The sequence below is a fragment of the Aspergillus steynii genome (genome assembly GCF_002849105.1).
Source record: "Aspergillus steynii IBT 23096 chromosome Unknown P170scaffold_5, whole genome shotgun sequence".
Classification (NCBI taxonomy): domain Eukaryota; kingdom Fungi; phylum Ascomycota; class Eurotiomycetes; order Eurotiales; family Aspergillaceae; genus Aspergillus; species Aspergillus steynii.
The window spans coordinates 2,864,266-2,888,083 of NW_020194402.1; the positions used below are offsets into that span (position 1 = coordinate 2,864,266).

Here is a 23,818-nt window from a genome sequence, read left to right on the forward strand (position 1 = left end):
GCTACATACTGGTTACCGAGTTTGTTCCCGCCCAGTCAAATGATTTGGATTCTGTCGCGGGAGCTCACCATTGGAAACCGATGGATTTGGAAGCATTTGAGGTGTCACATACTGCACCAAAACCTCTTTGGCGACAGCAGCAGCAACCGCAGCCGCATATTCCTGCCAGACCTTGTTCTTATGACTATCTGCATAGTCACAAACACCTTTGATGACAAGGCAATTGAACTTATCCCAAACACCCACGCCCTCCATTTCAAACGCTATGATACCATCAGAATGTGCATGCTGGTCTCTATGCTGGGCTGACTTCATAACGGCATTTCCAGTACCAATCGGGCCGATATGAATATTAGGGTTGGGGATTGTGCCGTCCGGCTTTGCTGCTGCTTCCTTCAGGCGATGGCGAGGAACTATTTTACTCTCATCGCACAGGTCGCTGCATGAAGCCGTGAGAGCATGTTGACATACGGATCCCACGACATCACTACATTCCATGCATTTCCCACGATGTTTATGTATGTAATCAGGTTGAAAAAGTATGTCTTGGCGCACGCCTGGATAGTTCGTGTTCATGGTTTGCAGCAGAGCATTCAGATGCCGCATGGAGCCTTGCCGTAATGTTTCGAAAATAACCGGGATTTTCCAACGCTGCAGTAGCCCGAGTATCTCTTCGTTCGGTCGACCATGGACGTCAAGTAATGCATTTTTCCGTCTGAAGCTGTCGGAATACTGTCGGCCGTAGTCCAACTCAACAATCGTTTCACTGATGATAACGTCACCGAGGACAATTTCGGACCCGTCTTTCTTGAATGGAACCGCACCGCACATGCCAACAAGCAAAGCCAGCTTGATGGAGCTGAAGCTCATCTTGAGGGATCGGGAAGCGCTTGACGACTTCACTAGGCCCATATTTGGCAATGTTACGATGACCACACTGTGGTTGCCAATTTCCCCGAAATCATAAGAGTTATCATCTCCAGCGCTCTTTCCATAGTAATGGCGGCAATCATGCCAGATCTCATCCATGCTGCAAAGAACAGCATTGGTTTCGCGGGGTAAGGCGCAAATGATCGCTATTTCGAACCCATCACGGTTCCACGGACGATGCTGAGGGAAATCCATAACAGTATGCGTAAATTTAAGATAGCTACCTTGTCGGCAGATTCAAGAAACCGGACAAGTTTGCCAGGCTGGACTTTGTTGGCCCGTTAGGCGCTGTCAAGATGCCCAGCTTCTAAGGTGAATCCTCCCCTCCCACTCTACTCGGGCCGTCTATTTATCCGTTAGTCTCATCGGAGTATCTGCCCACTGACAACGATTTTTTTGCAGCCCTTTGAGTTGCGTCTAATGTGTACCTATAGATGATCTGACCGGCAGACCACAGAAAGTCACGGATACTAAGCTTTCGGCTCAACACTCCGAGCGGGAGGGGCGGGACCACGCGCCTTCCTCCCCGACCCGCCGGAATGTGATAGCTCAACCAAGGCCGGTCCAGCCACGATAGCCTTTTTAAAGCATGATATAATTGATGTTGGCCGGATCTATTCGTTGTTATGGTCTCTGAAGGCAATAATTTGCGTGTCAATCGCCACACTTTGAGACTTGCTCTCTGGTGGTTTGTAATTGTGTATGGGGACCTGTTCCGCACACATGATATATCCCTGACGTCATATGCTCGCAGCATTCTTGTATGATATCATGCAGGCGACCGCATACTATATTAAGCACGTTCGTCGCTCCCAACCATTCCGGCTTGAGTTTGAAAGAACCCTCTCCTATAGCGAACAATCTTGAATACCCCTTCGAAGATAACATACCAAAAATGGCCCGCATATTCATCACCGGATCAAGCGACGGCATCGGCCAAGCCGCCGCCAAACGCCTCGTTGAGCAAGGCCACTCTGTCGTTCTACACGCGCGAAACGCCGACCGCGCCGCATCCACGCAACAGGCCGTTCCCAACGCCGAAGCCGTGCTCGTCGGCGATCTACGCTCCATCGCCGAGACGAAGAAGCTCGCCGAACAAGCCAACGCCTTGAACAGCCAGCCCTTCGACACGATTATCCACAACGCGGGCATCGGGTTCGGCGGGACCTCGAGTCGCGAGATCACTGCCGACAAGATATCCGCCGTCTTCGCAGTCAATACTCTTGCGCCGTACATCTTGACATGCGCGATGAAGCGACCAACTTCGCGGCTGCTGTATATGAGTTCAGACAGCCACTATGGTGGCGACAATAGCCTGCGGAACGTGACGCAGTCGCATTCGTACGGAGATAGTAAATTGCACGATATGATGCTCGCGAATGCGTTTGCGAGACGCTGGGGCGATGATATTCAGGTCGTCAGTATGCATCCGGGGTGGGTGCGGACTAAGATGGGAGGTATGATGGCCCCCGGCGGCTTGGAGAAGCCGACGAAGGCGTTGGCTGCGTGGGCCGCTGGTGAGGGCCCGTTGGCAAAGTTGAAGAGTGGTACCTTCTTCACGCCGAGTGGGCAGGATACCCCTGATTCGGCGGCGGCGAATGTGAATAAACAGGAGGAATTGTTGAAGATCTGTCAGGAGGTGTCGGGGGTGTCAATTCCGGAGAATTGAATTAGAGTATACGTGTGATGAGCTGTATGATAAGTTATGATGGTCTATATACTGCCGTGGAAAACATTTTTATTTCTAGATTCTACACCAGGGACGAGTATTGACACTCGAAAGCCTTCATGCGAATGAGTAGTGTCTCACCAAGATCACTCCGAGTATGTCCAAATCTGTATCTATGGATATCGACATGTTTCTTCTTCTGACCAATAAAGTGATGTATGAAGTATGGAAATTGGAGGGAAGAAGATACCCCGAGCATGTAATCATTGAACAATCATGATCATTAATCGATATCACATACTGGATGATCGACGTTTCACAAAGCGGGCAGATTATGATTACTGATCTCTCCGAAATGATTATTCTCCCCATCCGAAAGAAGATCAAAGAACACAAATAACCACCAACGCCTCGAGCAATTGCGTTCAGCATCTCAAGCAATACTTCTTCATACGACCATCAAAGCACATAACTCCTAAACTTCGCTACCCTTCACCAATCCAACCCAACCCAACCACCGCCCAAAATGCCCCTCTGGCAAATCCACCACGGTTCCCAAACCCTCACCGACGAGGACAAGCAAACCCTCGCGAAACAAATCACCCAGGTCTACGTGAAATATGGCCTGCCCGCTTTCTACGTGCAAGTCGAATATCAGGAAATGTCGCCGACGACCTCGTTCACCGGCGGCGAACATAACCCCAAATTCGTGGGGTTGACCATCTACCATCTTGCTCGTGAAATGTCGTCAGACGCCCAGGTGAAGCGGTTTTTGGGTGATATTGATGCCGTCTTGACGCCCTTGTTCGAGCCGAAGGGACTTGATTGGGAGTATTTTGTGACCGAGGCACCGAGACATTTGTGGAAGATTAATGGGCTTGTGCCGCCGGCAGCAGGGTCAGAGGAGGAGAAGGAATGGAAGAGACTGAATAGGGCTATCAAGTTGTGAGAGAGGGCCTTTTGTCGAGGACTTTGTGTAATGTCATTCTAGGGGGTGGATTGAGAATCATCTCAGTTCATGTGAATGGGTGAAATACATTTACTGCGGCAAGACTGTGCATGAAAGTATAGGAATTGGATTATTGTTGTAGCTTGGCAGAATAAACCGCATACGTCGGAAATTAGGCAGTCCACTACGGCCATCTGCTGTGTCAATATTGAAATACAACTCCATAGTTCAAATCCTAGGCAACACGTCTGTCTGATCCTCTATCGCGATCATTCGTCCATGTCAGCATTGAAACGGATCAGTTTCGAGTGAACGATAAACGTCACAAACCTGACGTAATGGCAACGAGAGACCAGAGAATCCATCTCGTATCGGTCAAGTGGCGCTGGTCTAGCCAGTTTGGCGAAGCTCGTATCGCGGTGTCACAGGTTTAATGCCCCGCTTCTTTGTCTTTGGTACGAACGAAACGACTATATAAGCCAAAGACCATCGCCGAACATTGAGTCAGAGACTCAAATAAACTGGATATTTAGGTAATCCCCCCAATTTGCGGAACAGTATGTCGTTCGACACAAGCAGCAACTTCGTCCCCTCCAGCAAGATCGACCATGTGGGAATCTCCGCCCCAGGCGACCAATTCGAAAGCCTGGTCGAATGGTACAAGAAAGCATTAGCACCGCTCAACTATAAAGAGTTGATGCGGTTCCCGGGCGCAGTTGGCCTGGGCGACGAAGTTCCCGATTTCTGGATCATGCAGACGGAGTCGGATACGCCCCAGAATGTCCACTTCGCGTTTGCAGCCACTGGTTCGTTCTCGTTGGAGCATTCAAAATGTGACGTGTCCCCTGACAAAGTTGTATGCTGGAATAGACTACAAGACCGTTGATGCCTTTTATGACGTAGCCATTGCAGCGGGCGGGAAATGCAATGGAAAGCCAGGGCTCCGGACAGAATACCACCCCAAATACTATGGGGCTTTCATTGTGGATCCACGAGGGAACAACGTGGAGATGGTGAGCAGGATGGTATCTTTTTTCAGGCACCTGCTAACACGAATGGGTTAGGTTTGCCATTATGGATGTCCAGGCAAGGAATAGGGAGGATACTTTCATTGCATTCTTACTGGCTGTGTCGAAAACACTCATTTACGGAGTATGGGTCGAACTCATGTACCATGGAAACGAGAGAGGAGATTTCGGGGTGTGTTGAATTATGTTTTAGTTCGGAACAGCTAGTTGAAATAGTTCTACTCAGGTTGTCCTAATTGAGATTATCCGGGGAATTCGAGTTCTTCTATGTATTCAGATAATCTTTCGCGCCTTGAAATTAAACGCTTCATATCTAAATATGAGCCCAAGTTATTTAAACCACACTCTCTAGATAATCCCAAGCCCTCGACAGGATGAAGGAGCTATCTGTCGAAATGAATGAACGGGATCTCATTATTAGACGCACGCATAGATGGCATGATGGAAGCGAAGTAGCTTAGAAATTCTTGGCCCCTGAAATTTCCCAGGTAGATGAAGAATTGGACGAAAATGTCTGGGCTCTCGTTTCCAGACTCCATAAATATTTAATTGGCTCGACGAGTAAAAACCTCAACATAGGAGCGCATAAATGACGGTACTAGAAACAGAATGATGAAGCCACCATCCATGATAATGGCCAAATCACGGTGCCTGTCCCAACACACTGCTTTGTCGAGTTCTTGATAGTGATGGCAGAATAGGTAAAAGGTGGGCGGCAGTCTTATAGAACAAATACCCCATCTAATATTGGCCTTATTAGATTTCTATGCTCGGTTGATAAATTAAAGTTCGATCAGCACTTACATGGTAAATACTCGGCGAATTAGATGGACTAGACGCCACATGGAAGGACTCAGGGGATTATCTTACTGAGTTAAGGCTAAATGGCGCATCCATACTGTTAAACTCCGTAGGTACGGTAGACCCAGCAGGATATGTCTTAGAGCTGGGGAGCACCTGATATTTAACAGTTTCTGTGACCCTCTCATTTCAGCATGGAAAATGGTTTTATACGCCAACTAATCTATGTCTTCGTGGACCAAGGTGCTTTGGGACCCACAAGCCGGCGGCGCCGAATGTCTTCCTTTCCGACTGGGTTAGAGGATTTACATACTTCGGTCTTTCGACCATCCGGTTAACTATATATAAATTTAGCAAGCAGCATCCTTTAGCAAAGAAATTTAAGAAAAAGGGTGGCTAGTTTGCAAAGTGCGTGCCTTTGATAGAACGAATCTCTGCAAAATAACTAAGACCGAACAACAAGTTTCAGCAGTTTGCAAATAGTACCCAAGCTAAGAGTAGCAACGGCGTATGATTTGAATGCAATAGAATGCAATACTATAGGCCAAGTGCTGCATATATGCCCTGAGTGTATACCTTCAAGTACATACGACCACAGGGTGAGGAGAACAGGGCTTCCCGTCCGCTCAGCCGTACTTAAGCCTCACGCCGGCCGGTTAGTAGTTGGGTGGGTGACCACCAGCGAATCCCGGCTGTTGTATGTTTTTGCTCATCAACTAATTTTTTATTAACTGTTTGAAAAGGAATTGTAAATGGGTGGCTGGTCCGCGTGTGGTTTTCGTGAATGATTGAGATGTACTGGGCACCAATTCTGGACCGCTTCGCGGATGTAGCCTCTGCTCTGCGTCACCAAACAAAATTTTCTAGCATAAAGAACATCCATTAGTAGATAGGCATGGAGGTAATGAACAGGGATCTCACAAAGATTTTTCTTTTTTTTAATCACAAACTCATACTGAAAGACGTGGTGACCTCAGCGTCTGGAAGATTTGAAATGGCTATAGCATCTGCCATTGCATTTTCTAAACCTTACGGGCCTTTCAATTTACCCCGGTGATTACATGGCTTGCTCTCTATCTTTGTTTGGAGCAAAGAACAGGAACCTAGATATGCTAAACTCATATTTCGGAGTCAATACCACACCACACACACCAAGGACGGAGCTACGCGGAAAAAAAAGTACGATAAGATAAGAGAAAAAGTGAGTTAGAAAATAAACTTGGAATTGAATTGCCACAATTTGAAAATCCCAAGGACTATCACATGAACAATTTCACTAAGAAACAAAGGATTCAGTTTGCAAAGATAAGCTGAAGCATCTCTGCCCATGAGTTTTGTATGTCATCATTGCTGGGTGTGCATACGTTCTTTCATACTCCCCAGTCCAGTCTCCCCATATGTCGAATGATCTTTTTCATGCGTGCCTTTGCAGGGGCAGAGAGGGGCTTAGAACCATAGAGTGTCACTGCGTCCATCTCAATGTTTGCCCCATAAAGAGTCCTGGCGATTTCCTTGTAGCCGAGCTCAGCAGCATGCCCCAGTGCAGTCTGGCCAGATTTGTCAGTATGGCCGAGTTCGACATCGCTGTTAACGAGCATCTGAACAATTTCGTGGCTGTTCGCAAGGACAGCAAAGATCAGTGGTGTCTGGCGGCCGAGGGTTTCGATTGAATTGATGTCGGCTCCCCGGTCGACGAGGATTCGCGCCACCTCCGCGTTTCTCCCGATGACAGCGTCCGAGAGAGCCGATCGCCCTATGTTCGAAGGTGACTCCACGTTCACTTTGTACTTGTCGAGTAATTTCGTTACCAATGCTGCGTGGCCTTGTGAAGCGGCATAGTTCAGCGGAGCAGCCCCGCGATTCGATTGGGTTTTAGCATCTGCCCCATACTTGTCGATCAGAAGCGAAATCACGTCGATGTGGCCAAAAGAGGCTGCCCAGGACACCGGAGTCCGTCCACTGGAGGCTTTGGCATTCGGATCCTGTCCGCTCTCAACCAGAGCAGGAATCACATCAGTCAAACCAAACCACGCCGCGATGTGGATCCCGTCCATGTGTTTTGGTATCTTCTGGCTGTAGTTGGGAAAGCGAGGTTGATCTCCGATCGAGAGGCGAGTTCGAGATGCCATCTTACTGCGATAGGGGCCCGATGCTTTGAGGGCTTGAAGTGCTGCGAGAAAACAAGGCCCACCCTTGAGGAAATTTATAACTTCCTGTTTCAGAGTTTCGTACTCAGCAAGATTGAAGTCGGTATTCTGCACGGGAACTTGCCCTCCATTTCCCCCCGTGTTGGGATTGTTTGACGACAGGCGTTCCCTTGCTTCCTTTGCTTTGCGTGCGGCTTCTCGAACATGAAACCCCCAGTTGGTTGCCGCGTACTCATACAGTGCGCTCGCCTGCAATCTGGTTTCGAATTCGCCATCGGACTTGACCATTCCATTTTGAAAGACGAAGAAGTTCATGTACGTGAGACACGCCCGGGCGATCTCCGTGTCCGCATTCTGGAGCCAGTGTCCTAACATATGCTCAAGGTATCGCGCGGATTTATCATAAAAGCCGAATTTATCAATAACGGTTTGGACCTTATTGGATGATGCATCCAGTTTCAGTAAGCCAGTGGATGCCATTTTCATGCGAGCAATATCCGGAACATCAGCCAGGTTCAATTCGGTTGTATGAGGCTTAATAGAAACGGCATGTTGAAGCTCCCAGAAAGTGAGTGGCCGATTGGAGCAATGAACCCATACCAGCATCCGATGGAGGAGGAATTCATTCCTTTCATAGACTTGTTGTTGCTCTGATAATTGCTGAGACATTTTATTTGAAGGAGACTGTCTTTGGTTTAACGTTAGAATGTAGGTTGATATTCTTCGCTTGGGCTTTCTGTCACAAAGTTCTGTTAGAGTAAATATGGACTTTTCTCAAGTCAAGGGGGGTTAAAAAAAGCTCACAATATTTTTATGTTGGAAGGTAGTACAGGGGTTATTTGTATTCCCGTTTACATTAGTTATACGGGATATCGCCGGTAAACTGGCGATACTCTCACGAACTTGACGGAAGATGCCATTACTGTTAGCATGGCCGCCTTGTTTGAATGGGCTTTGTTGTCCTGCTGCCTTTGTTACTTTCTTTCGTTTGTTCAATTTCAGTGAATTAACATCGCTACGTCATCATCTGAGGAATATTAGGCAACTTTTGAAGTCAATCAATTCAGTTTAGGAAATATTCCGTTTGTTGACTAGTAGTTCTATGAGTGATATTTTTTGAAGGCTTGATTACTGCAATGCAACGAGCCCGTGCCAAGTAGGTTTACTGCTCCACTAAAGGGTAGCGCCTAATAACCTTCTATCAGGATTCAGATTATTTAGGCATGAAAGAAATTTACTCGATACAACCAGCACGTGCACATATTGGTTGGGTCTTCTGGCATAAGCATGGAGATAGAACAAAAATGACGTAATCAATATAACGGGATTATGCTGCTGTTGAATATACAGACAGCATAAATGTTGGTAATAGCCCTTCACCCATAGGCTTTGAAGACATCCATGGATACCTACGCTAATACAGTCTTATCTTACTGCTATAACGAGAATTAAAAATTGGTAGGTTTGAGGAAATCCCCTTTGAATGTTGTTATTATGTCAAGCGACTAAAGCCTAAACAAAGATCAATGAAGGAAGAACAATGAATTCTGTGACTGAGGGCCTTGACAATTTGAAATTTACAAAGCTTCAGCATCGGCCTCGAGACGTCGCATTCTTGAACATGTCGGAGAAGTTGATTTGCGCTATAGCAAAGTTGCCTAGCCTTCCTTGGACTTGACCTCGTCTTCCTTGGCCTTGCCTTCCTTCGCCTGGTCGAGTTCCCTCTCCAGGTAATTGATCAACTCTGGAACCAGCTCGTCGATCTGCTTATTGACATCGCCACTTGCGTCCACATAAATTGAGAGAGTACGCGAGGACCCATCTGATGGAAGAGCAGGCTCTTTGAAATGGATTTCAAAGGTCTTGTCCTTGAGCCGGTCAATGAGCATTTCGAGCTTCTGCACACAGGGAGTATCGTTGCGCAAAGAAGTCATGCACAAGAAAACTTCATCTGGCTGGAGCTGAGTAGGAACGAACGACATTTTTGGAAGTAAGATCCTGAAATGAAAGTAAATGGAGAAGGTTGGTCCTTTGACAATGATGCGAAAGGTTGAACAAATGGACTGCACAGCGTACAAAGCGGATGGTTTATAAGTAGATCACTCGAGATGTTGATAGAATAATATTTCCGCACAATCTGCACATCGTAGCGTGCACTTCCCTCTTATGTCGGAACGGCTCTTTGTATTATGTGGCACTTTCCGTGAGGATACCGGTGCTTTCATGTGCCCGTCTTTGTTTGTCCTTTTGTTCGTCACGCCTTAGTGGAATGGCTTTGTTATGCTCGCTTTAGATGGAAATGAGATTTGACAGGCCTGGTTTTTACATACGTGTTAGCATTGAAAAATGTACTATCATTGTCGATGGTGGACACTGATAGTTTGGTAGATTGCTTAGGTTGTGCTGTAGTGTTTGTCGATGCTGCGGAACAAGCCAATGAAGTCACAACAAACTGAAGGCTATGACGAAGAAAACACAATCTCCTTATATGTATTTTTTTGCAGACCAAAGAATGTCACATACAGTTTGAAAGCCAGTGGCTTGGCAACGAGTCAGCAGAGCACCGAGATACGTTCATCCATTTATTCATCAACCTAGATATTACAAATGAAGCTGCCTGAAAGGAATGGTAGACCATACAACTACCGAGGGGTCTTTGTACTTTAGAACATGGGCTTCCTGGCCAAGGAAACCAGCATGATCCAGCTGTACACACCGATCCGAGCACTTCTCGCTGTATTCGACAACAATATGATTTTTCGTCTGAATGCAGAGAGCATCTTACGCCAGAGAGGGAAGGTATCCCCGGTTCTACTTCGTACTTGTAGCTTACTCACTCGGAGGTCTGTTTTCGTTAACTCTCAATCAATTCCAATCTATCCTCTGTGATCTGCCGAGAAACTGGCAGTTGAAGCATTCTCGGTTGCCATTCCCGAGTCTTGGCGGTGCTGTATGCGGGACCGGCAGTTGCCGGTGGAGTGGGCCGTGCCGAAGGCCCGAAACCCTATACGCGAAGGACGGTTTCGGCTTTGAATGGACCTTCACCTATAGAATAGCCTGGATAGAAGAAATGCAACCCGGAGATGTCCAGCAAAGAGATATTTTGACGTTGCTTCAAACTGGATTGATGCATGCGTCATCACTATTATGGACCATCCAAGTTCAACGCCCCCTACGTCCTTCCATAAAGCGGATGCCGATTAGCTCTGGATTAGAGTCCACGAGGCTATACAGATGACGAATGCTGTACATCTCTTGCTGCAAACCATCTCCAATTTGAATGTAGAACTTTGAGAGTGGTAGATTTTCCAACTGGACTCCCGGGCCCTCCGGCTACGGGTGTAGTCGACCGCATGCGGGTTGAGTGGAGCATTTCAAGCTTTTTTTTTTTTTCTACTTTTTTACGGTGACGTACATACATACCATACAAGATATTTTAGTTTTACATTGAATTAGAATATTGACTCGATGAAATTGCAACATCGAAAACTACTACATTGATATGGTAGACATCATATCGATGCAATGGAAATCCCAGACGCAGCTGTCCTCGGCAAAAGTGGAAGTCATTCCGAATCGGCTCTACTGAGTGAGCTTGGATCCCTTGTCAGACTGACAACGGTAAAGTTTATGATATCACCAGAACGAGACGAAAACCACTCACCAATTTGAACCCGGTAGCAAATGTCTAGCGGAAGTAACGTTAGATAAATTGGCCGGGGACCTCGACTCCATCCATTTACGATTCAGTCTCTTTTTCTTCCCAATCAAAACGTCGCCTTGAGCAAAGATCTATCTTTCGAACAAATACCAGAGTGTCAAGATCTCCAACGCCACCATGGCGGACCAAAACCTCAAACCATTTTTTGATAAGTACGAGAGTATACGAAGTCACAGAAATTTATGTCGTGGGAAGATATTAACTTAAAGTCATTAATACAGGGTTGACGACCTAGCGCAAAGCTTTATCGATGATAGTATGTGAGATCATGCGCATACTTTCGAGTTATGACTTATAAGACCTAGGGCTCACACCCGCGGTCAAAATCCCTTCCGTATCGTCGGCTCCGAAGCCGGAAGACCGCCAGAAAGTCTTTGATGTATGTCCCCCCGAAGAGACACATGATATAATAATTGAATATTCAGTAACTAACATAAACCCTGGAAGATGACAGACTTTCTGCAAAGACAACTGGAAGGACTCGGGGCAGCAGTGACAACACACGATTTGGGCGACCAGCCAAAGACCAACGAATCCGATCCGACTCTTCATTTACCCGACGTGATCACAGCTCAATACCCAAAAAACCGGGACCCCAACAAGAAAGCAATCCTGATATACGGACATTATGACGTCCAGCCAGGTGGTGATGGATGGACTCATGAGCCCTTCGACGTCAAAGAGGAAAATGGAAAGCTATACGGTCGAGGCACCACAGATGACAAGGGACCTGTCCTCGCTTGGCTGAATGCACTGCAGGCGCACAAGGAAGCGGATGTTGACGTTCCGGTTAACATTCTTTTCTGTCTTGAAGGAATGGAGGAGTCCGGCTCGATCGGGTTCTCGGACTTTGTCTCGAAAAATAAAGATTTGTTTGCTAATGTGGACGCAGCTTGCATTTCGGATAACTATTGGCTTACCACTAGAAAGCCCTGCTTGACATACGGGCTTCGAGGTATCAACTATTTTACTATGACCATCACGAACAACGGTCCTGCATTGCACAGCGGGATGTTTGGTGGCGTGGTCCATGAGCCACTGACCGATCTGTCTATCCTTCTGTCAAAGCTAGTTGACTCGAAGGGGAAGGTTCTCATTCGTGACATCGACGCCAACGTTGCTCCACTTACAGATCAGGAGGAAGCAGACCTCAAAGGAATTGATTTCACCATGGATGATTTCAAGAAATCAATCAAATGTGACGCAGCCATTTACAATGACAAAGTTGATACGCTCAAGCATCGATGGAGGTTCCCCTCGCTCAGCATTCACGGCATCATAGGCGGAGACTCGACCCCTAATCAAACGACAAGCATTGCCCCCACAGTTTCTGCCAAATTCTCCATTCGCACTGTGCCAAATATGACTGGTGACGAAGTAAACTCGAAGGTGACGCTGTATTTGCAGCAAGAATTTGCAAAGCTGAAGAGCAGAAATAACTTATCCATACAAGCGATGGATGAACCACCGGCATTCTGGCTGGCGAAGCCCGACGATGCCAATTTCACTGCTGCTCGTAAAGCTACAGAGAAGGTTTATAATAAAACGCCAGATAATACGAGAGAAGGGGGAAGGTACGTATCATCATTTGGTATCGATCTGAATAGCTACTGATAACGATATAGTATCGGTGTAACACTTGACTTTCAACAGGTATTGGGTGAAAAAAGTCTTATGCTACTTCCTGTGGGAACATCTGATGATGGTGCGCATGGACCAGATGAAAATATACCCAGAGAAAATTACATTAACGGAACGAAGCTACTGGGTACTTACTGGCATTACATTGCCGAAAGCAGCTTTTAGACTGCTTCATTCTGATTTTACATGTCTTGAAATTCCGTGACAATCTACTTCTGCTTTCGCAATTAATGAGGCTTTCATTTGACATCGTGCAATAATATTAAGGTAACTTCTGACATTTCTCAAGTCATTGGTCTCGGTTTTAGATTACTGTAGACTCGGTGCAATCTACGTCTATAATACCATTATTGAAATAATAACCATCGGTTATAAAATACTGAAGAGGAAGATCTATTAACTGATTCTCTGTGGCAGGACTATTGCATAGTGTGGTTAGATGCACATACTGATAGGCCTGGTTTGAAGGAGTTTCGGAATTTTATGAGTAGATCACACATGATCAACATTATTCAGGGATTTGTTGCAATGCTCTCTGTGGAAGCAAGTCATCACCGTAAAATTCTTAGAGACAAAGTTGAAAGAGACCGTTCGATGCTTTCAAGAGCGTTGCATCTAGATCACTACAACATCAAAACTTGGCCCTTAGTAGGTTATCCCGGAAATAAAGGCTACGTAAAGATTTAAGACAGTCATTGACAACATCGAGTGCATTTCCGTCAAGTATGACATCTACTATCTCATATGCAACCTCAGAGAGTGCAGCGACCCTATGTCTAGAACATGGCTTAATTCCGAAGCCGGGTTTCCATGACGTGTGCTTTGAAAACTTCATGTATAGTGCGTGATTTTCTGGTAGTTCGATCGATCATATTGAATCGTTTATGTCAATATGACTTTTTCATTCAGAGTGCATGTCATCAGTTTCTCAATTCCAATGGCTATCATTGCCTAGTCCACCTACGGCTGTCCTACAAATACCGTGTGCTTGAAGCTGTTCTTTCTGAGTAGACCACTATTGAAAGCAACCATCACCAGTCAATTATTCTTTCCAAAAGCTATAATCAATATATCGTTTAAACAACCCACCCTCGCAAGGCATTATGTCTTTGGCGTGCAGTACCTCTCAATATGAGCCCAGGACTGCGATCGTCCGTGATCTTCGCAAACTCATCTTCGCCGTTCCTGGAAGAGTCTCAGCATTTAGAAACGCTATCAAATCAGCTCGCCTGAAGGATGGTGGCGGACAGGACGATATGAACCGAGAGTTGATATACGATCTGGATGGCTACCTGCGCTTCTGTGACGACCTTCTGGAATGGGCACCCGATGTTTCCAGCCCTGGAGATGAGCTTCTCCGAAAGCTCCTTGTATTCTACTGGGTTATGGATCAGCCAACTACGAGAGGTCTCCAAACACCCATTCTCCCGTCTACCGCCGGCGCGGAGCTGACTCCGCTTTCCAGCTGGCTGGTGAATTATGCCCGCGAAATTGGACATTGGATGGACACGAAGGAGTCTGCCGATCATACCGACTCCTTTTATAACAACCCACTCTACAACCAGGAAGCTTATTTGTGGGAAGATCCACCTGAAGGTGGATGGAAGTCGTTTAACCAATTCTTTGCCCGTCGCTGGAAGGACATAAACGTTGCTCGCCCACTTGACGGGGACGGAGATGACACAATCATTGTCCATGGGGCTGATTCCAAGTTCGGTGGCAGCTGGGACATTACTGGTGGATTTGTGACTCTTGATCCCAGCCCTATTGTCGCCAAAGGAATTGAGTGGCCCATTGACGAGCTACTTCAGTGGATTGGGAAGGACTTCAATGACGGAAGCTTGATGCATGCGTTCTTGTCTCCGCACGATTATCACCGCCAGCATGCCCCCGTGAGCGGCAAAGTTGTCGAAGTCAAGAATATCCAGGATCAAGTCTTCCTTCAAGTCACGAAGGGCAAGGACGGAAAGAAACTTGCTCCGGATAGAGGCCTTGTCCGTCACCCAGAAGAGGCTTCTCGACGTCATGCCAAGAAGAACAAGCAACTTGAACAACTTGATGCTCCAGACGATGCGGGCTATCAGTGGTGTCAGACTCGCGGCCTAATCATTATCGAGACTGACAACCATGGCAAGGTCGCCGTGCTGCCTATTGGGATGGCTCAAGTGTCTTCCGTCGTCATGAAGGTAGAAAAGAACCAGTGTGTAAAGAAGGGCGATGAAATCTCGTACTTCCAATGGGGAGGCTCCGATATTGTCATCGTCTTCCAAGAAAAGGTGAAGTATCGATCCGATCTTGAGGTCAATGAAACGAAAATCAATGTGAGATCGCAACTGGCTACCTTCCAGTAGGCTCCACAGCAATAAGCCGGGATGAGCATGATGAGCCCCAGCTCTATTTTGCAAGGAGACTCTGTTGATTGATAACTTGAAACCTTAATCCAGGCCTATTTATTACAGTGTAATGGAGGCTTTCGTTTCTTGTGCGGGCTTGAAAATGGTTATATTATACAAACCTAACAGTACAATATTAAAACATATTGAGGGCCACCCTGCTGGAAAGTGACATCATTTAAAAGTGTCCAATATCATAATTCGGGATTTGTTCCTACGGGATATCGGCGTTTAAAGTATTGTCTGATCGGGTTTTTGAAGAGCCAACATTCGGATCGGTCTTGACCCGTATCCGTCAAACTCGGCTGTTAGAAGCGCCAAGCAGGATTGCATGACCGCATCCACCATAACTTCATGCCGTACCGATGTGACAAAATCCCGCAGAAATGAACGGACTAGCTATATTAGGCTTTCAAGACGAGACGCCCGCGCCGCCCCGCGGCCTTGTCATTAGAATCATGGCAGATGCCGTGGTTACGGACCGGAAGCGTCCAACTCCGGGAGAGAATCTCCACACGCTCCACTCTCTCCAGACTAACAAAACGCCGTCATCGACAGGCACTATCCCGCAATACCTTCCCCACGCTGTGGAATCTGTTCTCGGGGTGCAAATACTCGTCAAGATGCAAGTCCCTCCACGCCAAGAATTCCCCTCACCAGGTGGTTGAGTATGGAAAGGTCAAAGGATCTCGATGCGAGGCATTCTCGGATATCCTCCGAAATGAGAGACGAATGTCTATAAAAGGCGTCATCTTCTGCTGCGAGATTGACAGCTTCTGTGCGTGGACAATTTCCGGGTTGAATCGCCAATATGAAGGTTCTCTCGCCTTTAATCCAGGTAGCTCTGGTGCAGAGCACGGTGTGCGTTGCCGGGTATACCAATGAATCGGAGGTTCCCTACTATGGCCGGAGTCCTGCCGTTTATCCCTCACGTCAGTTGCCCATACACTCTCAGTTTCACTCATTACTCTTTACCACATATCCCACCATTAATCATTCCAGCTAATCAAACCCCCAGCTATCGGAAACGGCTCAACCAGCACCGCATGGGAAACCGCCTACAAGCGTGCCAAGGCCCTAGTGTCTAAGCTGACCGTGGAGGAAAAAACTAACCTGACTCGCGGCCATGACGGCCAATGCGTGGGGAACAGCGGCGCCGTCCCCCGCCTGTCGATCCCTTCTCTCTGTTTCTCCGACGCCCCCGACGGCCTGCGCGGCCAGGAATTCGTCTCCGCCTTCCCAGCCGGCATTCACGTTGCGTCCACATGGGATCGCTCGCTTATGTATGAATACGGCCATGCTCTCGGCGAGGAGTATCACGATAAGGGCGTTAATGTCGCCCTGGGCCCTGTAGCAGGTCCGCTGGGGCGATTGGCTCGCGGTGGGAGAAACTGGGAAGGACTGGGTGCTGACCCGTACCTGGCGGGAGTGGGTATGGGTGCTATCACCAAGGGAATCCAAGAGGCGGGAGTCATTGCTAATGCTAAACACTGGCTTCTTAACGAGGAGGAATGGAGGCGGAACCCAGGGGATATGGGCGAGGCGTTGAGTTCAAATGTCGATGATCGCACATTGCATGAGCTGTATGCTTTTCCCTTCATGGATTCTCTGAAGGAGGGTATTCGCAGCGTGATGTGCTCGTATCAACGATCAAACCACTCCTATGGATGTCAGAACTCGAAACTCATGAACGGTATCCTGAAAACGGAGCTAGGATTTGATGGGTTTGTGGTTAGCGACTGGGACGCACAGCATGCGGGCGTTGCATCTGCTAACGCTGGTCTCGATATCGTCATGCCAGACGGTGGCTTCTGGGGTCGCAACCTCACTCGTGCCGTCAACAATGGTAGTGTGACTGCTGACCGACTGGACGACATGGTGACTCGAATCCTAGCCGCTTGGTATCTGACCGGTCAGGATGAGGGCTTCCCGGCCCCGGGCATGTACTCCGAAGCGGACAAGCACGATCCTATCGACGTTCAGCGCGATCACGCTGATCTTATCCAAGAGATTGGTTCTGCTGGCACGGTCCTGGTCAAGAATGTCAACAACACGCTTCCTTTCACGAACTCGACCAGATTCCTAAGCGTCTATGGCTACGATGCGACAGTCAGCGCTGCTCCCTGGTCTAACCCCTCCCGATACGGAGGCGGCTACGAGGTGAACTTCGGCTGGACCACCTTCAACGGCACTCTCTTCACCGGAGGTGGCTCTGGTGGCAGCACACCCCCGTATGTCGTCAGTCCATTCCAAGCACTCCAGGAGCGCACCTCTCGCAACCGCGGAACTCTTCGCTGGGATTTCTACTCGGAAAACCCCACCCCTGCATACGTGAACAGCGACGCCTGCCTCGTGTTCATCAACGCGTATGCATCCGAGGCTTTCGATCGAACCTCTCTCACCGATGAGTTCAGCGACAACCTCGTCAAAAACGTGGCTGCCAACTGCAGCAACACTATTGTAGTGATTCACTCTGCCGGTAAGTCCCATTTCCTTCTCTACATCGTCGAAACCATCTGACCCACAATCAAGGCATTCGCACCGTCGACGCCTGGATCAACCACCCCAACGTAACCGCCGTTCTTTACGGCGGCCTCCCCGGCCAAGAAAGCGGCCACTCGCTCGCCGACATCCTCTACGGCGACGTCAACCCCTCCGGACGACTCCCTTACACCGTAGCCAAGAACGAGTCCGACTACGGCTCTCTCCTCAACTCCACCGTCTCCTTCGACGCCTTCCCCGAGGTAAACTTCACCGAGGGCCTCTACATCGACTACCGCGCCTTCGACCGCAAGGAGATCACCCCCCGCTTCGAATTCGGCTTCGGTCTCTCCTACACAACCTTCAAGTACTCCGACTTCCACGTGAAATCTACCGGAAACCGCACCTCCGCTCTCGTGGACCCCAGCATCGCCATCGTCCAGGGCGGACACCCCGAGCTGTGGGATACTTTGTTCGAGGTGACCGCGTCGATCACGAACACGGGAGACGTGGCCGGGTCGGAAGTCGCGCAGCTGTATGTTGAGATTCCGAACGCGCCGGTTCGTCAGCTCCGAGGGTTCGAAAGGGTGCCGTTGACGGCGGGGGAGACGAAAACGGTCACGTTCCCGTTGACGCGTCGCGATCTGAGTATTTGGGATGTTGTGGCGCAGCAGTGGAGGCTTCAGCACGCCGAGTATAGTGTTTTTGTTGGGGCGAGTAGCCGCATTTTGCATTTGAATGGGACTTTGGAGATCGAGTGAGTGGGGAGGATGCGGTTATGCGGGTTCACGAGGGAAGCAGCCTGCAAGTAGGGTTTGAGATGTCAGATGACCTTTCCTCTATTTGTGGAATGGGATGGACGAGTATATGTCTAACGTATCATAGTTATAATGACTTGGCTTTTTAAGGGTAGTGAAATCAAACCAAATGAACAATTGCTTCAATTATCAGAACGTATCTTTACTGTTGGTTGCTTTCGCTTGGAGCACAACCCTACGATCTTATAAATGAAGATCCCAGAGGAAGTACTGTATTCCATGTTTCCAACAAGCCAAATACGAGAAGGCTATATAAAATGCCTTGTCAAAAGCGGGATCCCTCTACAAAGCCCCAACTATGACCAATTCCTCATTTCAACACCTCGTACAATTACATCCCAAACCACACTACACCTCCTCCCAATCAACCAAATGCGACTCCCCCAACACCCCCTTAATAACCAACACCAGCTGATCAACGGTATCCAAAAACTTGACATACGCACTAATCCCCACACAATACCGTCGATAATTCTCATCCCGCAGCATCTCCGGCGACAGTATCAAATCCAAAGAATGCGCGCGCCAATACTCCATCGACCTTCGCACCAACGGCGTCGGCAGCAGCTCCGGCGGCGCATCCCCGGTCTTAAGCGCCTGTTCACAAACGCTCAACACAGCCATGACCTCGCCGATGCAGCGATGATCAAGGAGACCCGTCAGCTGCGCTAATCGATCACGGTATTCGCGGGGCAGGGACGCCGAGAGCGCGAGCAGTCGGCCCACGTTACGGTTGAGGCCGTGGCAGAGGCGTTTCACTTGCTCCATGCTGGAGCTGTCGAAGCGGGAGCTGGAGAACTCGTACCGGAGGAGCTGGATGGGGCCGTCTAGCATGACGAGGGACTCGGCCATGCGGAGGGATATCGGGCCGGCGAGGATCTGGCCGTCCGTTTGGTGGTCCTGGCCCCAGCAGGAGAGGACGAGGGCGTAGTGGTCGGAGATGGTGCGGATGGTGGTGGATAGCGTCTTGCTGATGTGTTTGGCGGCGGAGGGCGGGTGGGGAAAGAGTTGGACGATGGTGCCGGCGCCGATGCCGATGAGGACGAGGAGGAGGCGCCGCCAGAAGACGGTGTAGCCGACGCCCGGGTTGCCGTAGGTCGGGGTGTGGCTGGTTGCGTGTTAGTTGTCAGCGATGGTGGTGTTGGGCTTCGGAGGACTTACGTGTCATTGAAGCTGTATGCAACCACGAGCAGGAAGGTGGCGCCACCCATGATTCCGCCTTGGAGGAGGTTTGGGGGTAGATAAAGACGAGCCCAAAGGAATATAAAGAGCATGACGCCGAAAATAGCCGCCAGTCCGTATGGATTACCTGGTCCAATGCCGGAACCGATATACCATGCCAACAGGCCCAGCACGCCACCGATAACGGTCCCTGCAACTCGTGCGATGACGGAGAAGGTAAAGTCTGCCATGTAAGGTACAAGTCCTGTTTGCGCCATGATCAACGCCCACATGCCTTTCTCGCGATAGTAGAACCCAGCGGTGCTGGGCAGGGCCGAAATAATGCCGAGTGCGATAGTGACCACGACCGTGCGCAAGGCGTACAGCCCTTCATTCGAGGTGAACCAATGGTATGTGCCTAGAATTGCTCGACTAACGAAGCCACGGCGCTTCGTACGGTATCCACGACTAATTCGCAGCTTCTCCTGAACTAGTTTTGTCTGGTCTGCCTGCTGGTCTGGGTCATCGTCGGCTGCTTGGGTCATGGCAGGAGCCTTGTTTCCCTTGCCTGCTAACCATGACCCGAACGATTTCAGGCTCATAGGCCACCACACGCGTGTGCTCTGGGAATTCTGAAAGTTGTCGAGAACTTGAGCCAGGAGGGTTTCTGCCCGATCCATCGCGGTGGACAAAAGTTCTTCGAATACCATCGCAAACACGATGCCTCTGACCCGGTGACCGTGAGCCGCATCGTCTAAGGTACTGTCCAACGACGGACCAAATTCGTTGATCAGGATCTCGGTTGTGTTTTTAATGAACGTGCTACGCATCGCACGAATATCCTCGAGGGCTCTTTGGCTTTGCTCGCTCAGTCGCGCCCGGTCCTCATGGGATGGACGCCAGTACCAGGTTTGACGATTCGCCATGCGAACGCAATCCCTCGATGCTCCTAGCGCCACAACAGTGGCTTCAATCGCTTCAGATGCACTACCAATCAAAGCTTGCAACGTTTCATCCGGAATGGAATCAGACTCGGAATTACGCAGCCCATCAAGCAGCCTCGCCATCTGCGACAGCTGATGACGTCCCACTTCGCGTGATCCCTTGGTCTCGGCTTTCTCTGACTCAATCTGATCCACATATTTAAGCAAGACCTCTTTCGCGCGCGCTCTCCCAGACAGCTGGTTAATGTGAAACTCGAGCACTGAGAGAATGGCAACGACGGCCTGTCGGAGGGGTTCCTTGAAGGTTCCGACATTCTGCGCACCCCAACACCCGATGGAGAAGTCCAGCGGGAGAAACGCCAGCGCGGGCTCCATTTTGCGATATTCGCCGATGATGCTGGCTTGTGTCTTTCGCAACTGTTCGACGTCCAGGTCCGGGTTCCGTTGTCCCAGAGTGGCCATGGTGAAAGCCAGAGGATGCGTCAGCAGCTCGATGATATCGCCCATGCTGTCTAGGACAATCCGCGACGTCGACTGCGGGAAGAAGAGCACCGAGCATGCGAATCCCAGGCCGATGCCGACGCCTGCCGGTTTGGCCAGCGTGAGAGGCAGAGTGCCAGAGAACGACGGTAGAAGTGGCGTGAAGAGGAGAAACAGGTCCGAGATGATGATTGCGAATATTGCCGTGAACGTCGCTTTGGGGTTACTGGCCCGGAGACGAGCCTAGTGTGGATGAGTATTGGTTCAACTGGCTTGGTGAGAGACGTACCATGAAATAAATGAATGTGCAAATGAGACAGTAAGTCACGGCAGTCACGCGTGCATCCAGCATGTGTCCATCATAGACCAACACCTGAGCCACGCTGGCGACTGGTTCCCCGGTCGCATTGGCTCGTTGCTGCGCGGTTTGTTGCAACGCCATCAACTGCGCCTGCGTATCGGCTGCCGGCCTGGCCGCCAAAGCGGCCTTCGTTGTGATAACGCCCCATACCCACGCTAAACAGATTCCCAGATACAGGGAGAGTGCTCCAAGAAGGTAAATGAAGACCACACTGCTCGGGGGGAGCATCAACAGAACCAGACTGGAGAATGTTAGCAGGCCGTTTTCCAGAGGGTAAAGGCTCATACCAGGCAAAGAAAGTCGCAGTTCCCAAGCTCGTTAGAGAGGGAGTAATTAGAAACAATAAGCAGGCCACCCAGGCCGCAATCCAGCAGCGACATAGGATCTTCAGGTCGCGCGCGTTGAAATGGTCCAGAAACGGCGGCAGGCGTCTCTTCTTCCCGGTCAAGACGGTTTGTTGAAGAGACTTCAAGGGGCCTTCATCCCCAGTAGGTGTGGAGTTATTCGAGTCGGTCATGAGGCCAGGACCAAACCCTCCATAGGCAGGCTGGGGAGTCTTTTGAGGGGGAAAAGAATTGACGTCGATCAACGTCCTTGTTAGAGATAGGGGTTTTGTGCGCACAGAAGGTTATGCCCACTTTATGCAAGTATTATGCACAGAATGCGTCATCATTCGGTTGACATAATCTGCATGCGGGGGATCGCCACTTTTCTACCGTTTTGAGCGTTTCAGACTCAATTGCCACTGTCTTGCTCGCCTTTACTATGACACACCAGTTAGGCCAATGTATACGGTATTGATCCGTTGTAATTAATTTGTTTCAGCACTATTCAAAAGGAGCTTTCTCATAGGTATTTAGTTTGAGAAATCAATCATTTTATGCAAGACAAGTTCTTCGCGCAGATATATATTTGCCCTGGCATGCAGGATGTTGTATTAGAAAATTAGCCTATCCAATTGACGCCTTCCACTCTAAGCTGCGAAAATTATCCGAACCGCTTTCTAGACTTTCAAGTGATTTCACAAAATTAATGTGTAAAGAGCTATAACAATTGAATATTCATGATTAATGACTCTTACAATTAAACCCTCGTCGCCGACCAACACAAAACCCTCGTGTTCTCATCATACCCCGGAAGAACATTCCTCGCCTTCCCAATCGCATCCTCTGCAAGAAAGCTCGCCTCAACCTTCCACCGCGTCCGCGTCGCCTCTTCAACATCTTTCCAGAACCCCTTCACCGTCTCCACATTATGCCGGTAGTGAAAAGCACTAGAATCAACCCCATGCATTGGATAATGCCCACCCAACACACTTCCAACCTGCCGTCCGGTAACCATCACCCCGGGCTTGTCACGACACAGCGTAACCAGCCGGATAGCAGCCACCAGCCCGGTCTTGTAATCCCATAGGTGAAAAAGCGAGCTCGCGAATATGATGTCCATCTTGCCGCTCATTTTCTGCGAGAGCGGACTCGATAAGAAATCGGGTTCCGAGGCTGTTAGGTCTCCTGTGGCGAAGGTCGCGTTCAGACGGTCCTGGTCGCGGAAGAGCTGGTAGCCGAGGTCAATGAAGGCTTGCTCGAGATCGCACCCGAAGAGCTGCGCGCTGGGAATGCCGCGGTCCACTAGCGAGCGAATCTCCTGGCCGAAACAGCACCCGGCGTCGAGGAAGTTGGTGGATGGGTTTTCTCGGAGGCGGTCGAGAATCTGGTTGTAGAACGGCATGCGCTGGAGGTTGAAGGCTAGAAATCGCAGTTGTCCGATGCACGGATACCGGAAGACCTGGAAGGCCTCGTCGCGCTGGTGGATAGGTTAGAATACCTCGACGTTGGGGTTGTAGTGAGAAGAACGCACCAGCGATAGGACATGCGGAAGGACCTCTTCCGGTTTGAGGCCGCTGTATCTTTCTAGTAGGGTTTGGGCATCGGGATTGATACTTTGCACGTCTTGTTCGTACCAACCTGAGGGATTTTCTTGCGAGCCCATGGTGAAGGTTGTATGCAATGACGGAAACGTTTAGTTGATAGAAAATATCGCACCTGGAAATTGGCTGGGTTAAATATGCTGCGACGATCTACGAACTCTGGAACACACTTTCATGCGTCAATTAAATGGAATTCAATGGGAAAGCCGAGGGGTTATCAGTGAAAACGAGGCGTAATGACGGTCCACTGGTCCACTTCTTGAGGTTTCTCGCCAATTGGAAGGCGGAAATTTGGGGGCTGAATGACGATCTCTGGTCGTGGAATTGTGAAGCTTGTTCCAGCTAAGCATGCGTGGCCAAGGTTAGT

General features: G+C 49.2%; 9 protein-coding genes across 9 annotated transcripts; 6 read left to right on the plus strand and 3 right to left on the minus strand.

Moving 5' to 3' along the window:
* Positions 1-12: 12 nt before the first annotated feature.
* On the minus strand, positions 13-1,125 carry P170DRAFT_411253 (purine and uridine phosphorylase; the record flags this gene model as incomplete). The annotated part of the gene is made up of 1 exon (XM_024846882.1): positions 13-1,125. One exon carries the CDS (start codon positions 1,123-1,125, stop codon positions 13-15), a length of 1,113 nt encoding a protein of 370 aa, XP_024703721.1.
* A 579-nt stretch (positions 1,126-1,704) lies between these two features.
* Positions 1,705-2,590, plus strand: P170DRAFT_386884 (NAD(P)-binding protein; the record flags this gene model as incomplete). Its single annotated transcript, XM_024845784.1, has 1 exon — positions 1,705-2,590. A coding segment is annotated over exon 1 (765 nt), but the record flags the coding sequence as incomplete, so codon positions are not given.
* Positions 2,591-3,125: 535 nt separating this feature from the next.
* On the plus strand, positions 3,126-3,548 carry P170DRAFT_360491 (tautomerase family protein; the record flags this gene model as incomplete). The annotated part of the gene is made up of 1 exon (XM_024844412.1): positions 3,126-3,548. One exon carries the CDS (start codon positions 3,126-3,128, stop codon positions 3,546-3,548), a length of 423 nt encoding a protein of 140 aa, XP_024703723.1.
* Positions 3,549-4,039: 491 nt separating this feature from the next.
* On the plus strand, positions 4,040-4,824 carry P170DRAFT_411260 (VOC family protein). The gene is made up of 3 exons (XM_024846883.1): positions 4,040-4,354; positions 4,419-4,561; positions 4,613-4,824. Exons 1-3 carry the CDS (start codon positions 4,108-4,110, stop codon positions 4,643-4,645), a joined length of 423 nt encoding a protein of 140 aa, XP_024703724.1. The 5' UTR covers positions 4,040-4,107; the 3' UTR covers positions 4,646-4,824.
* Positions 4,825-11,362: 6,538 nt separating this feature from the next.
* Positions 11,363-13,051, plus strand: P170DRAFT_427507 (Zn-dependent exopeptidase; the record flags this gene model as incomplete). The annotated part of the gene is made up of 5 exons (XM_024847776.1): positions 11,363-11,397; positions 11,467-11,501; positions 11,551-11,624; positions 11,693-12,819; positions 12,871-13,051. 5 exons carry the CDS (start codon positions 11,363-11,365, stop codon positions 13,049-13,051), a joined length of 1,452 nt encoding a protein of 483 aa, XP_024703725.1.
* A 645-nt stretch (positions 13,052-13,696) lies between these two features.
* P170DRAFT_497775 (phosphatidylserine decarboxylase) lies at positions 13,697-15,387 on the plus strand (the record flags this gene model as incomplete). The annotated part of the gene is made up of 2 exons (XM_024854119.1): positions 13,697-13,701; positions 14,007-15,387. 2 exons carry the CDS (start codon positions 13,697-13,699, stop codon positions 15,235-15,237), a joined length of 1,236 nt encoding a protein of 411 aa, XP_024703726.1. The 3' UTR covers positions 15,238-15,387.
* A 263-nt stretch (positions 15,388-15,650) lies between these two features.
* Positions 15,651-18,632, plus strand: P170DRAFT_511025 (beta-glucosidase). The gene is made up of 3 exons (XM_024854841.1): positions 15,651-16,211; positions 16,298-17,758; positions 17,812-18,632. The coding sequence occupies exons 1-3, from the start codon at positions 16,091-16,093 to the stop codon at positions 18,519-18,521; spliced, it is 2,292 nt and encodes a 763-aa protein (XP_024703727.1). The 5' UTR covers positions 15,651-16,090; the 3' UTR covers positions 18,522-18,632.
* A 224-nt stretch (positions 18,633-18,856) lies between these two features.
* P170DRAFT_465789 (uncharacterized protein) lies at positions 18,857-22,041 on the minus strand (the record flags this gene model as incomplete). Its single annotated transcript, XM_024852352.1, has 4 exons — positions 18,857-19,686; positions 19,740-21,406; positions 21,453-21,765; positions 21,812-22,041. The coding sequence occupies 4 exons, from the start codon at positions 22,039-22,041 to the stop codon at positions 18,927-18,929; spliced, it is 2,970 nt and encodes a 989-aa protein (XP_024703728.1). The 3' UTR covers positions 18,857-18,926.
* A 566-nt stretch (positions 22,042-22,607) lies between these two features.
* P170DRAFT_427511 (uncharacterized protein) lies at positions 22,608-23,513 on the minus strand (the record flags this gene model as incomplete). Its single annotated transcript, XM_024847777.1, has 2 exons — positions 22,608-23,327; positions 23,382-23,513. 2 exons carry the CDS (start codon positions 23,511-23,513, stop codon positions 22,608-22,610), a joined length of 852 nt encoding a protein of 283 aa, XP_024703729.1.
* Positions 23,514-23,818: the final 305 nt, after the last annotated feature.